At 42.6% G+C, this 14,535-nt stretch overlaps 1 protein-coding gene across 2 annotated transcripts in view; it reads right to left on the bottom strand.

The window, feature by feature from the left end:
* NEK7 (NIMA related kinase 7) overlaps positions 1-12,386 on the bottom strand; it is a 65,127-nt gene extending 52,741 nt beyond the window's left edge. The window contains exons 1-2 of one of the 2 annotated variants that reach the window (XM_056497506.1): positions 12,142-12,386; positions 398-482 (exon numbers count right to left, since the gene is read on the bottom strand). In XM_056497506.1, the coding sequence (XP_056353481.1) occupies positions 398-454 (57 nt within the window). In that variant the 5' untranslated portion in view covers positions 455-482; positions 12,142-12,386. Of the gene's footprint in view, positions 1-397; positions 483-11,612; positions 11,892-12,141 lie in introns of those variants that run through there. The other variant, XM_056497507.1, reaches the window with a different exon arrangement.
* Between the last annotated feature and the right edge of the window lie 2,149 nt (positions 12,387-14,535).

Here is a 14,535-nt window from a genome sequence, read left to right as displayed (position 1 = left end):
GAGTTGAAACCCGATGCCTGGTTTCAACAGGTAATGACATTCTCTTAGTATCACTGTCAGGAGGTGCAAGAATAGGTGAAGGCAACAGTCTCAAATAAATATGGTACCAATTCTGAAACATAGTGTTTAACAATGCAACATTTCTTAAGGAAACAACTGTATGCCTCTTTGCTTCCTCCTCACACTACAACTCCAATTCCTCAAAGTCAGTGAAGCAACAGGAGGCAAAAACTAAAACTCATTATTTTCTATGGAACACTGGACTGATATAGAATTCATTTCATGATCATGAGAACACATTCTGTTTACAACTTCACTGTTACCACAAGAAACAAAGTTACCCCTTTCTCTATTTAAGAAGCTAGTACAGTTAAAAAAAAATCCCAGATGTATGTACCTGTGGCTGAAATGGTGGAGCAGTAGGCCCCTGCATCCCTTGTGATTGTTCATCCATTCTATCACGCAACAATGTCCCTTATGTCCTGAAAAGAAAAATACAGTCATTACACTGTAATTCAGTCGGTATTTATGATTAATGAACATCAGCAGAAGAACAAAGGAATTAATCTTCTCAATTGTATGCTTGAGTTTAGGAACATTTAACTAGTCCAGCTCTGCACTGTTTGGGGAAAGAGGTTTTCTTATGTTTAGCTGTTCTATGAAATTAAATAAATCACTATAGGCACCTGAATTTATTATTAAATAATGTGAATTAAAACTACTTGTACCAGACAAATGACTCTAATAAAAGCTGCATCATCACATTAATTTTCAGGGGCATCAAACACTTGTTTAACTATGTAGATATCTGACCTACAGGCAGCAAGGGAAATAGCACATCAGCAGAAGAGTTATAACTGTAGTACACATACTACTTATTTGCATTGTTTTATCTGTAGATTTTAGGGAATATGCAATAGTAGTTCCATCCAAATAGAAAAAAAAAAAAAAAAGCTAAACAGGTACACAATACATTCTAACAAGCTAGTTAAGAGGCCTTTGGAATACCATGTTAGAAGCACAGCCTCCATTCCCAACTGTGAACTTCTCATTTCCCATCAGTAAGATGGGAGGAAAGATGCCTGCCACACTCCCAAGACAGACACACAAGGCTTTGACCAGTAATAAGAGCTGCAAAATGCACTGAATCATTAGCAGGAAAAACAGGAGAGACAAAAATGCAGATGCTCACAAGATTTTATTTTTTTTTTCCTGAACTAAGCGCATCCTTTTCTGGGCACCCCTGAGGAGGAGCAGGTGCAGCAGCCAGTGTTACTGATGCCTGCAAGGGCAAGCCCTGTTCAGATGAAGACAACACAAAAGTTCACTGGCAGCTTCAAATGCAAACAATGAAATAAGCTTTTATACACGTAAGAGGCAAGGCCTGAACAATTTTTTCATCACACAAAGATGAACTATCCCTGCTTATTAGCTGATCAAACTTGCCAAGGCCTTCAGAGGAACAAGAATCATGTGTCTAACAGGGATATTATCCTTGCTTTTCAATTTATTGGTTTCTTATTCCCTGCTCCAAATCTTGAATGTTCTAGAGACAGACACAAAGCATCTTTTCTGACATCATTAAATCTTTAATATAAGGAAATTTCCTGTAATAAATTTATTCTGCTAAACCTATATACTTCCACATACAAAGCTATTTACACTCCACATAAAATCCAACAGCTGTTAAAAGACACAAATCTTCCCAGTAATTCCTCCAGACTATTCAAAGGGTTAGAAAACACTCTTAACAGAAAGCAGAAAACCTTAGAAAAGTTTTTCAAAGGCAACTGCAAAATATTCAAGAAACTAATGAATGGCTTGTGCTCGCAGCACTGTTGCCATTCTTGCAGTATTGTTGTGGTAACATCACTAACAAAGAGTCACCAAGCAGCTCTGCAGAGCTTCTCCTGTGCTGCCCTTGTGTAGTAAGCAGTGGACAGCATACACAAACAAATCATTAGTGATCTGCTCTCCCTGGCCCATTGAAAGAAATCACCCACATACCATCCCAGCTCCATCAGCAATTCCTGAAACCAAAGCACAGCCAAGCTCCAGAGCAACCAAGGGTGCCCTTAGGCTTTGCCTTCCCATCCATCATACTTCCATACCAATCAGACAGGTTGGGGCTTCCTGTTGTTTTGTATTAATTGATTCAAAGACAAAGAAGATCCACAAAAAGCAATTTCAGGCAGGTCAACAGAAAAAAAGAAAAAAAAAAATCAGTTATCAAACTACAGTGAGAAGCAGAGAACAGTATGTAGGAATTGCCAAGACTTCCAAGACTGTCAGAATTACCATGCTGAGAAAGGGGGAGTCAGCTGCCAGAGACAATGCACACCACTGACCAGGCAATCTTTCAGCCAGCACTAGGACACCAATACCAACACTTTTTCCAAGTTCTAAAACATCTCCCATGCAACCACTCCTCCAAGGCAAGAAATCATCACTCAACAGCCCTGAAAATTTCACCATTGTCACAAAACTTCATCTAAATTCTTTGGGTAGATTCACAGGGGTTGATGCATTGCAACAAATCCCAGGGGAGGAATGTACAGAAAACTTAAGGAATCTTCTGCTAATTTCTTGTAGAGATCTTTCTATCACACCTAAGAAGGCAATATTTTTTTCCTGAAGAGCTATTTCAAAGAGTCTTTATAGGAATTGAACTCTCTTAAATAGCATCAGTATTTCTGCTGAAGGTTTCGCTGTATTTTATTAATGTGTTTCAAAATTCAAGATTTTGACCATGTAATGTACCAACAGGTAATTCCTATGGGTGAAATATTTGCTTCAAATTGCCAAGTGAAAAGTAAATTAAAAACACCTTTACCCTCAATTGCAAATATATACAAATCTATATATATATTGACAAGACACTAAAAATGCCCCGAAGAGTCCATGCTTGTTTAAAATTGAAATGCAAATACAAAACACATCTATTTGTAACATGTCTGTCACCTCTTTAAACAAGTAACACAGTGACCACTTTCTGTAAATCCATCACCCTGATAAAGGTTCACAGAGAAGAAACAACAGGTGAGGTGAGGTAAGGCAAGTCTATAACTATAACAGCACCCCCAAAACCTCCACATTCAACTCACGTTTTTCAATACTCTCAAACCAATCACATGGGGGAAAAGGACTCCTTGCCTTCAGCATACCCCTTGCAAGAAAAAGAAACTTCTGAATAATTTATCTTGTAAGCATGATGTTCACCATTTTGATGATGAAGATCATTTGGATTTGGACAATTTGCACAGAATATGATGACAGGAATATACACTAAAACTTATACTCTGGTTATGGCTGCCAACACTTTATAATTAGAGTAATACTTCTGGTTTAATTACTAATATTTTAAATCTAAAACATTTTCAGTTGATCAAAACAGTAGGTGGCACCTACACATAAGGATGCAGAATGAAGTTCCTAGGGATACAGACAACAGGACCTATTTTTCATTTGAGATCACAAGGGCACAGCAATTCCTCTTGCTCCTCAAGGCAGAAAAGGAGCTCTAACCAGTAAATCAGACCATAAAATTCCAAGTGCCTGAAACAAGAGTAACAACTTTTCCCTCCTTCACAGACAAGCATCACTGTCCTCATTGACTTGTTCAGTGGCCACCTGTCAGAGCTCTGGGGTATCTGCCCCCACATCTGAAGATCATGCAGATACAGAGCAGCCCAAGAGGCAAGAGCACACTCCTACACACCAAGCTCTGGTCCCACAGGCAGCACTCAGCCTTCCAGGTGCTTTCCAGCAGCCTGCCAGAGCAAAGGCAGGACAACCCACAGCTGTCACTGCAATCAGGGCAGAGGAGCCACTCCTGAACAGCAGCCAGAGTCATCGCTTTCATTTCACTCGAATATATTTTAAAATAACATTTAAAAACTCCAAAAAACAGAGATACCTAGGAAAAACTTGAATTCCTTGTGACTTAAGTCTAGCAACTATGTCTTTAAAAGTATGATCAGACTATGTCAGGAGAAAAAGATGAAATGCACTGCTTAATCATATGAAGCATGCTTTTTAAGAACTAGCTTCATAGCTCCAAGTCCATAAAGCACTCACACTGGATTCACAAGGTATTTAGGCAAAAATGTTCTTGCTTTAACAGATGGCAGTTCTACAACAACAAAAAAATACATTTTCCTGTAGAAAACATCATTAATAGTCTCAATATACATGGTTTCCATTAGTTACTTGCTGTGCACTTGTTTATCAATTTTGCATCTTAAGTGAGAACACACAGTAATCAATGTCAAAGCAGAAACAGCTATACTTTAGGAAAACAGCATATACTTAAAAGACTGTTCAGAATGTTACAGCTCTGCTGAGAATCTGAGAAGCTCAGTCTTCTTTTTCTTTCTGCAAAATATAGCTGTAACTACTCCATATAATTGTTAACAGAAACACACAGTTACACTGTTTCAGGATGTGCTGATCAGGGACACAGTCAATTTGGCTGTTCTCAAAGGATGGAATGTACTATGTTTACTTCTGGATTACACCATCAATTAAGTCAGGTATTTTCAGTTTTTACTATTACTATTATTTTAGTTAGGTTAGAGACAAGGCTCTTTGTAAATTATTTTCTTGTAAGTTTTGTGTAAAGTTAGATTCTTCAGTATCGCACGTGGATTTAAAATGAAGATTTTTAGATCTGTTTTCAGTAAATTTAAAGAGAAGGCTCAGCCTCAGCTGAGGGGTGGGAGAAGAACCCAACCATACATATCAATACTATGTTTCCATGTAAGAATACAAAGAAAGAAATATTCCCATTTGCTTATACCACACCTAGAGCCTCAGCTACCCAAAAGCACAATTTAAAGGTAGGCACAACACTCAGACAGTCACCCTGGTTGAACCTAAAAACAGCCGAGTGCTGTGGAAAGAAGGGTTTAGGTTTCCAAATGCCTTCCTGCACAGGCGCCGCACAATCGCGCAGCAGCGCTAATCCCAGCAGAGTGTGCCAGGCAGCCCGGGCGTGCCAGCCTGATCCCAGCACTGCTCTGCCACCTGCAGCCACACTGACTGACCCTCCCAGCTCCAAAGACACAGACCTGGCAGGAGGAGACAGATTTCAGACCCAGCAGCAACAGCTTGGCCCTTCAGCTTGATGTGAGCAGGGTAAAGAACAGCCACAGCACTGGTTTATCAGGCAGACTGTCTCAAGTCATTCTTTACCTCTTTAAGGCAAAGACTTGGCCACAGGAGGGAACTGGCTTGGTGGTCAAACTCAGCCCACACTTTGTCAGGTCATCAACACTGATCAACTCACTCAATCCTGGCAACCTGGGGGCAAGCTGCACTGTATAATGTTTATATTTACATATATTTTTATATGCATGCATTAATAATGCAAAACACATTTAAGCTGACACCCACTTGAAGTTAGTCTATCAAGACTAACTGACAAGGGACAAATTAAACTCAGTACTGGAAGACTCAGTAAACCATTATCACAATAAAATGTAATACATCCCTATTAGTATACATACATATATATAAACTTTATATATATGCATATTTATATATATGCACACACATCTGTAGACACAGATTATGTATGTATACCTAAGGGTATATGTACATAGAATATTTCTAGAATATTTACATAAAATTTTTACCACTGTCAGCTAATAGCAAATACTTGCTTCCCATTGTCCAAAAAACCCAAAATGTCTTCTGAAGTGTGGAAAACACATACCCATTTGTCAAATTCTCTGCAGAAGCATCCATATTAGAGAAAAACTATATATGCAACTTTTAAAGTACTGAAAATGATTCAGTATGGATCCATATACATCTATATTCAAGAAGGATTAGTTTTCATTTCAGAAGCAGGTTCTAAGAGCCAGATCAATACTCCCTACAGGATACCAAGACACTCCTCCCCTCTGTAGGGACAGTCTTGAATCGGAACAATACAAATTCCCAGTAGCTGTTAATCTACAGGTAGATATTAACTACCTAACTGGAAATACAGCATTTTTCAGTAAATTTATGTCCAAATTTCCTACTCATGGGCAGTCAAGTCAAAGCAGTAAAAAAAACATACAGACAATTTATCTGGGGTAAAAGTTGGTTTTAACAAGAGCAGGAGCAACCATACACCAATAACCCTTTTGGAAGAAAGCAAGGGAATACATTAAGAGTTCTTAAGCAATTTTCTCATCCATTTGGCCTGATTTACTAGGCTTATTTTCACTCCAACCCTGAAAACACACATGCCAACTCACTGTCATTTCTCAGCTACTAAGAGGTTGCTCTGTCAGTGCTGTCTGACAAGAAGATTAAAGTTGAAGCTCTCCTGCTTCACAAGCCTGCTCCCATTCCCCTTTATTTGCACAATTTAAAAAGTTAGTTTGTTTACTTCTCCCTCTCCATTTCAATGATGCCACTCAAGTAGATTGCTTATCTTGCAAGGTGCTCCCAAAGGGTTATACATGCACTGACTTGCCCTTTATTGAACAGTTTGTTATTTCTCATGAACTGAAAAAGAAACAGGAACTGAAACTGCATGAGCAGCAAGCTTCTACATTTTTCATTTAGCTTCTATTCACCTGAAAGAAATTTGATAACTCATTTCTTCATACTCAATAGCCAGTTATAAAGGGCATAGGTATATCATAATAATGTCACAGCAGGGAACAATGCACAATATTTAACCATGATACCACCAAGAAAGCAAAGCCTCAGCCCACTCCCACCAGGCTGTGCTCCCAGGTCTGTAAGCGAGCAGTTCTAAGACAGTGCAAATGGATTCTGTGATGCTGCCTCCCCTGCCTTCAGCCATGACTCCCAAACCCTCTTTCTTCCAGTGGAGCAGCTGTGGCTACCCAGACCACTGGTAAGCAAAGTGAAACTAGCTGAAAACTAACCTTGAAAAAGTCACTTTTTCCCAGCTCAATTCCTGAAATCGAACCATTGCAAAGACAAGGACAGAAATGTGATGGCAGAAGACAGAGGGGAAGACATAGGACTGCTCTAGCACCAGCTAACTTCAATCAGATTAATCTACTGCCAAATTACATCTCAAACATGAAATTACACAAGTCAATCTAACAGCTCAATAACATCAAAGATCCTTCTTTCTCTCACTTGATCTGCCACACGATCCCACATTGCCATCTTGAACTCTCTTGGCCCTGTTGCCAAGCTGATCCAACTCCCTGATGCAGCTGAGCTGCTGCTCTGGAAGCAGGGAGCAGAACCAGCATGTGGGGGACCCTGCTGAGCACCAGAGAAAAAGTAAGAAGGGGAAGTTCAGGGATGGGGGATGTAGGAAATGAACTGTAGAAGAAATAGAACATCCTCCCTCCGGCAACAGCGTGCTAGTAAGTTAGCTCACCACATTTAAGTGTGCTTCATCCTCAGCAGGGAGGTGAACAAGTATTTAAGAAAGCTGCAACAGCAACACAAGAGGCAGAACAGAGAGAAGGCAATTCACTCAACACCAACCCAAGAGTTTTGTCAACAAAATACTATATGGGAAAGCAGAACTATGAAACAAAATAAATGGAAGAAGCATAAATGAGGATAAGTTAAGCTGGAAAAAGAAAAAGCAAATAAAAGGGGAAAAAAAACCCCAAAAGATAAGATTTTCAGAAAAAGGAAGCCAAAACATGATTTAGAAACCCTTACAGGCATAAAACCTCACAGGTCTCACACACAACGAGGGAGTACTAATGAAGACATGACTTAAAATGCATCTACAAAAGCAAATTATTCATAAAGAGATGCTGAAGAGATTTTGCTAGAAGTGTAAACAGCTGATCTTCACACAAGAGTTAAAAACACAAGACAAATTAAAAGACTGGAAGCACTGTCAGATAAACCCATTGTGGCTAAGCACAGGGAAAACACATCCAGATTAGAAAACTGAGTGGACACAACTGTGCAACAATCTGGCTGACAACGTCCATGTAGCTACAGGTGAAGTAGAACACATTTAACAATAAATTTCAAGCACTCCTCAAAGAAATGTCTCAGTAGCTTAAAAAGCAGTGCAAGACATCCTACTGCAGGTGTTAGATGCACATTCTCAAGCTGAAAAAAATAATCTGTAATATATAGTTTAAAATCCGCTAACATTTGCTACCCCAAAGATAAAGTGAATGAAGCACTATAAAGAATCAGAAAAGAAACACCAGCCACGTTTCACAGGCTTTCTGTGAACCTCTGAGCAGCATTACCCTTGACTCCTCAAAGCAGCAAGTAATCCAGGATCCCTGGCAGCAGCCAGCACACACACCTCAGAGGCAAGCCAACACTCCAGTCTGCAGCTGTTTCTATGTTTTACATTAAAGCACACTGTCTAAAAGATGCAGGACCCATGTGTGGCTGTGGAGCACTCTCAATGACCAGCTGCACATTCAGCACTCTGAATGCAGCCTGCTCCTCAAGCCCTGCTGGTGTCTGTAAAGCTCACACACAGCCCATGTACCCAACACAGCTCTGAATTTCAGTCAGGGCAAGGACTGGAAGTTCACTGCTGCAAAGACAACTCCTTTTTTGGATTTGCTCTCAGATGAGGACAAAAAGGGTACAGAAGAAGGGCCTCTACAGGGCAGAAGGCTATGTGTTTTCCCACCACAAGTTTTTACTTATTTTTAGAAGTAACTTTCAGTTCACCTGTGATACTTTTACCTTCCAGCTATTAAAAAAATCAGTAATCTTGTAAACTCTGTACTCTAACTACAGAAAATTGAAATGAACTGAGATAGATGGGTTTATCAATACTTCACAGCACCTAACTCAAATATCTCCCAAAGGCTACAGCAACAATCTAATCTACAAGCTCTACATGAGTTTTATGATACAGTAAAGTAATTCATCTGGTCCAACATAAATACAGCTATTAAATAAGACAGCAATAATTTTGTTATAAATCATTCCAAGCAGCTTGAAGAGGCTTGAATGCAGACTCCCAAATGCCACATGCTGCAAGCAGTCTATTTCCTTTGTCACCTATAATCCAAAACAAAAGTCACTAATATCACAAGACTAACTAGATGCAATCAGGTTTTAATATGATTGCTCACACTACTTTCTTACAAATTCCTCTTTTCAATGTGTTGTTTAAAATTTTAAAACAAATTCCCTTGCATATATAAGTGCTATATGCCCAACAGGTTACAATGGCACTTGAAATACTGTGCGTTTTTTAGCTACAAAAATCACAACTGAATCACAGGTATGCTTTACATGCCTGAGACAAATGCACGTTGAGTCTCTTCACCAAAGCAGGAACTCATTTTAACAGCATAGTTTCTCTGCAGCTTTTTTAACTAACCTGTCAGGAAGAATCACTTTAATACTTACTAAGGAAACAGAAAGTGAGATTATGTACTTCAGTCTAGGGCTCAGTTCCTTCCCATGTGGCCAGGGAAGTCAAATGGTGATAAATACAGCAAATCAGTTCTAAAGGCTGCTCTTATCATCACTTTGGTATTTTGGTCAGTTATTTTCATCTCTGCTGCAAAGCACATGGAACACAGATAAACTGAACAAATTCTCTGGAAATGAGTCAGTTAACTCCTAAAACTATCCACAGTATTAACCTTCACAGGATATTCCCATCTTCTCCTAAATCCTACTTCCTGGGAATCAGGCGGGATTTTTGGATAAACACCAAATCACAAAAAAAAAAATTCCTTGGAGGTAGAGAAGTTACTGCAATTGGACTTTTCCTAGGGGACTTTCCAATGTAAGGTGAACTCAACCAAGCATCCAGCACAGATGTTTGGAACACTATCAAACTTCAGAAGGCAGCAAGGCACTGATAGTGATGAGCTGAATTTAGCATCAGTATAAAGGCAGAGTACTGCACTAAGTTCATGAAACATGGGGAGGGTGTATTACAAACAAACTGCCTCAGCAAATTGTCTCTGTGCACAAATACACAGGACTGACTACGTTTTGTGCAACTGAGCTCAAGTCTCGCACAAAAAAAAAGAAAGGCACAGAGGGGCTTATATGGCTCTGTTTTATACTTCAGAAGATACCACAGGTCACAGTAAAATGAGCAACTGACTTCCTGCACTCTATTTTTCATCTGACTTTCTCATTTGCTCACAGGCCTTCCGATGAACTCTAAAATGTTCCATTTTTCTCTCTTCTTTTGAAACAAGCTTCCATGGTGAGGATGAGAATCTACTTATCTAATTCATGTAGACCCTGGAAGACGCTGTGATAAGTCCATCAAAAAAAGATTTTTGGTTGAATAAATTTCCTTGATTTGTTCCCAATTTTTTTTTACTGCAATGACTAACTGGTATATTGAATGCAAGGTATTTATTACAAAGGCACTATCTCCATCCTTACAGTGAACAATCTTTAAATGTGCTTTGACAAGCCAACTACCCAAGCATCAGGTATTTCTAAATATAGCATCTTCATGTTTTGAAATGAAAGAACAAATGCTCTTAATATTATTCTTTCTTCCAGTATAAAAAAATTTTAAAATAACAAACATGGCTTTAAGTTCTTACTTTAAAGCTGCCAGATTTGCTTGTAAGTTTCCCTCTTTCCACAGCACAACAGTTTTCCTTCCTAAAACTCCTGCCTAAGTTTTTCACAGGCCATGAATTAATGACTGTTTTCCACTGCATTTCATCTCTCTCAAGACAGTGCAAGTCTGTAGTTTAAATACAGATATTTCTACAGCACTATAACACTTGAGCTCTCTCCTCAACAGCCTGGAAAAAAAAAAAAACTTTTACATTTCATTCTTCTCAATCTAGCCAATCTGCAACTCTAACCATCTGATCTAATAATCCAAAGTGCGTACTTTATGCAACTTCTGCATCTCAGGCTTGTAATACAACTTTATACAGGAAATATATCAAGTACATTCCACAAAATTACTGTGACATGCAACCTTTCCTGAGAAGTGATGCCACTGTCACAACCTGAGAAAATATTCCTATCACTTCCAAAGGGCAGAAAAAGTTACCGTTCAGTTGGTGCAAAAGGGAAAAAACATTTTGAAAGGTTTTTATCTAATATCAATAATTAAATATTTGAGTGATTAATGAACACACATCCCCTCATCATCTTTTATCAGAAGTAGGGTGATTATCTTAAGTAGTTTTACCATTCCAGTAGTGATGCCCCTGAAAAAATGCAGAGCAAAAAAGCACACTGCACTCGAAGAACAGCGTTCTGAACCTCTGAACCCTAAAACCACGCATGTTTAGCTGGCACAGGCACTGAGAGGAACTCGGGGCCGGTACTGGGGCAGCCGAGGTTGGATGCTCGGTAAGGTGCGGGAGCGGACACTCAGCCCCCATAGGGAGAATGCCTGAGTGTCCCACCAGGCCTGAGCTCCCGGCAGCCCCAGAGCAAACCGCGCACCCCGGGACGAGAGGGGCCCCGGCCGGGTACCCGCTGAGCTCCCGGCCAGGGCCCACGGCCCCACGGACGGGGCTGCTCCTCCGGCAGCCGCAGGGCCGCGGCTCCCGGTGACGGCGCTGCTCTCACCCGCGGCCGTGTGAAACTCCAGGCTGGGCTGTCCCGGGAGCATCTGCCCGACACCCACCCCCAAGTGACAGGAGGGCACGGGAGCCTGGAGGAAACCAGGGGAAAACGACGAGGAGTACCAGGGAAAGCAGCTCGGCAGGAACGCAAGGAGCCCGGCGCAGCAGAGGCAAGGGGGGGCGGCCGGGCCGCAGGCAGGCTGGGGCCGGAGGTGGCGAGGCCGCCGGGCAGGGTCCCCGGCCGCCCGCTCCTCTGGCGGAGGTGGCGCGGCAGCTGCCGCCGGGCGAAACGCCGCCTCAGCCCTCAGGGCACCGCTCGCCCTGCCGGCAGACGGGGCGCGGCGCCCCTCCGGCCGCGGGCAGGTGCCGGTGTCCCTGACGCGGCGCAGCCCGCGCCCGTCCCGCCCCAGCGCCGCGCACAAACTTTCTCGCTCCGGCCCCGCGCCGCTCCCTCCCCGCGCGGCGGGCGGAGCGGCAGCCGCCGCAGCCAATAGCGCCCCGCGCCGCAGCACCGCGGCCAATGGGCGGCGGCGGGAGGCGGAACCGCGGCACCCCGCGAGGGGAAGCGCCCCGGCAGCGCCGGCTCGGCCGCCCGGACCCCCGGGACCCCCCGGCCCCGCCGCCGCCCGCGGCCCCGTCCCGCCCCGCTCACCGAGCAGCCTGGCTCCGCCTGCTCCTACCGCGAGAGACGGCTCCGGCCGCCGCTCCTCCCCGGCTTCTCCGGCGCCCCGAGCCAGGGGCCGCGCCGGCGCTGGCGGCGGGAGCCTAGCGGGGCTCCTGGCGGGCGGCGCGGGCACCGGCGGCAGCCCCGACGTGCTCTCCGCCCCCCGCCGCTCCTGCCAGGCCCGTAAACATCCCGGCATCCCCGAGGATGGGGCGGGGCGGCCGGCGGGCCCCGCCTCGCCCCGCTCCCCCGCCCGGCCGGAGGCGCGGTGTCCGCCGGGGTGGCCGCGGCCGGTCCCGGACGGGTCCGGATGTGCGCGGGGAGCTCCGACTCCCCTGGAAGTGACGGAGTGCGGTGGGACCGGAGCGCCCGTCCCGCCGTGGTCCTGCCCTGGAGCACAGCGGGGCCCGGGCACTGCGGGCAGCGCCGCTCGCCCCGGGACGGGCCGGGAGTGGGAGGAACACCCGCTCCGGCCTCCGGAGACTGGCCCTCTGCTCTGAGCAGCGCTGCTCTAAGGCTTGGGCTCTGCCAGCGTGCCAGACTTGCTCATTTTGTGTATGAGTTGTGATACTCGATCTGCGAGACATTCGGTATTAACCGAGTACATCAGCTGGAAATGACACAAACTGGGAAAAATAAAAGTGACAGGAACAAAAAAGACCAGACTCTTGGTGAGTCCTCTTCCACCAGCTTGTACTTTGCAACAGCACTGATTTTAATTAGATAAAAAAATACTGAATTCCAGAATACTACTGTTTCTCAGCTTCCTGAAAGTTTAGCCTGCTTCAGTGCAGGGAAAGGTAATTTCCTACACAAAAGCCTTAAGAACCAATGATGGGGGGAAACCGTGAAAGCTGACCAGTTTCCCCAGTAAGGTTATGGATTACTGTGATCAAATAACTTTTTCGTCATGTGTAGAAGCCCTCTGTGAAAGGCACTCCAGTAATTTAAAAAAGAGAAAACAGTATTTTAAAATTATTTTGGATCAGATGTACTTGATTTTTCCAAAGCAAAACTTAAGTTCTCCTAAGAGTTGGAGGTTTTGCTGCAGTTTTTCCCTTGTAATGAGTAAAATATTATTTGATGTAAGCCTTGCAAAAGAAGTAGGAAATGGGCCAGTGTGTCTGGAATTCACTTCCCTGTGTACAAAATTATATCTGTTTTTGAGGCAACTTTTATATCTGTTCTGAGGCAAGCTTTGGGACAGCTGCAATGTCTCCAGTGATACAGAGTCTAATGAAATTTGAAAGGAAATTATTTTTGTTGGCTCTCATTTCTCTGATTTGTTAATCATTCTGCACATTTCCTGGCATTAGCATTGGGGCATTCAATGCCACTGGCCAAATACAGTGACAAGGTGACCACCCAGGCTGTGAAATGAGACATACCCTATGACCTTCCCCTTTGATGTGCATTTTGTATTTCTTAGGGTAGTCCAAAAGAACTAATTTTAATTGTGATTAAGAGAATATTTCCTCTTTTTTTTTTTTTTTTTTTCATTTTTGTTGTTGTTGTTGTTAATAAACTATCTTGCAAATGCAGTTTCTTGAACAAGAATTCCTTGGTTTGTTTCTTGTAGAAAGTGGCCCATCAGGACTCCCCACATAACAAAGAACAAAAACTTGATAAATCTGCCATACAATGTTAAGAAGTTACTTTAAAGAACTACAATCAGCAATTCCACTGACTGTTTTCCATCTCCAAAAATCTCTTCAGCCTCACCAAAAATGGGGTTGTGTGAGGTAGTCACCTATTTGCAAAATCTCTGATGGAAAAAGGAGAGATATAAAATACTGATTCTTTTTAGGTCTCGTGTTTTCACAGGTAAAGGCAATAGTACTATAATACCCAGCTATTGCTATTTTCTAGACTCTACTAGATGGAAAATAAGCAATTCACAACCTAGACTTAGATAGCATTTGAAGGTTTCTCTACATTAATGCATAAGAACAGAGTACCTGGGGCTTACTTGCCTTTTTTTACAGTAGGTTTCTCACAGTCTTCCTTTGTTTAATCTGATTGTATTTGAATTTTTTTCCTTTTCATCCTATTTTTATACTCAATGCTCTTTCACTTTCATTCTTTTATTTTCTCCATGCTGTTATTTCACTGTACAGTACCATAATATTTTGATTTCTCTCTTTAGTCACTTGAATCCAATGGCTACTTTAGCCTGACATTACCGTTGATGAAGACTTTTCTCTTTCCTATATTCCAACCTTATCTTTCTTAGAAGGTGATTGTTTCTATTTTATTTTTGGTGCTTGGGACTCAGAGAACTTAAAAATGAAGAGTCTGTTTTAGTTAATTAGTTCGTCACCACAACCAGGCAAACAGGCTTTCATATAAATGAATATAACTACGCTGCCCCCATTAATTTTA

Source organism: Oenanthe melanoleuca, chromosome 8, assembly GCF_029582105.1.
Source record: "Oenanthe melanoleuca isolate GR-GAL-2019-014 chromosome 8, OMel1.0, whole genome shotgun sequence".
Classification (NCBI taxonomy): Eukaryota; Metazoa; Chordata; class Aves; order Passeriformes; family Muscicapidae; genus Oenanthe; species Oenanthe melanoleuca.
This window is presented reverse-complemented; position numbering and strand designations above follow the sequence as displayed.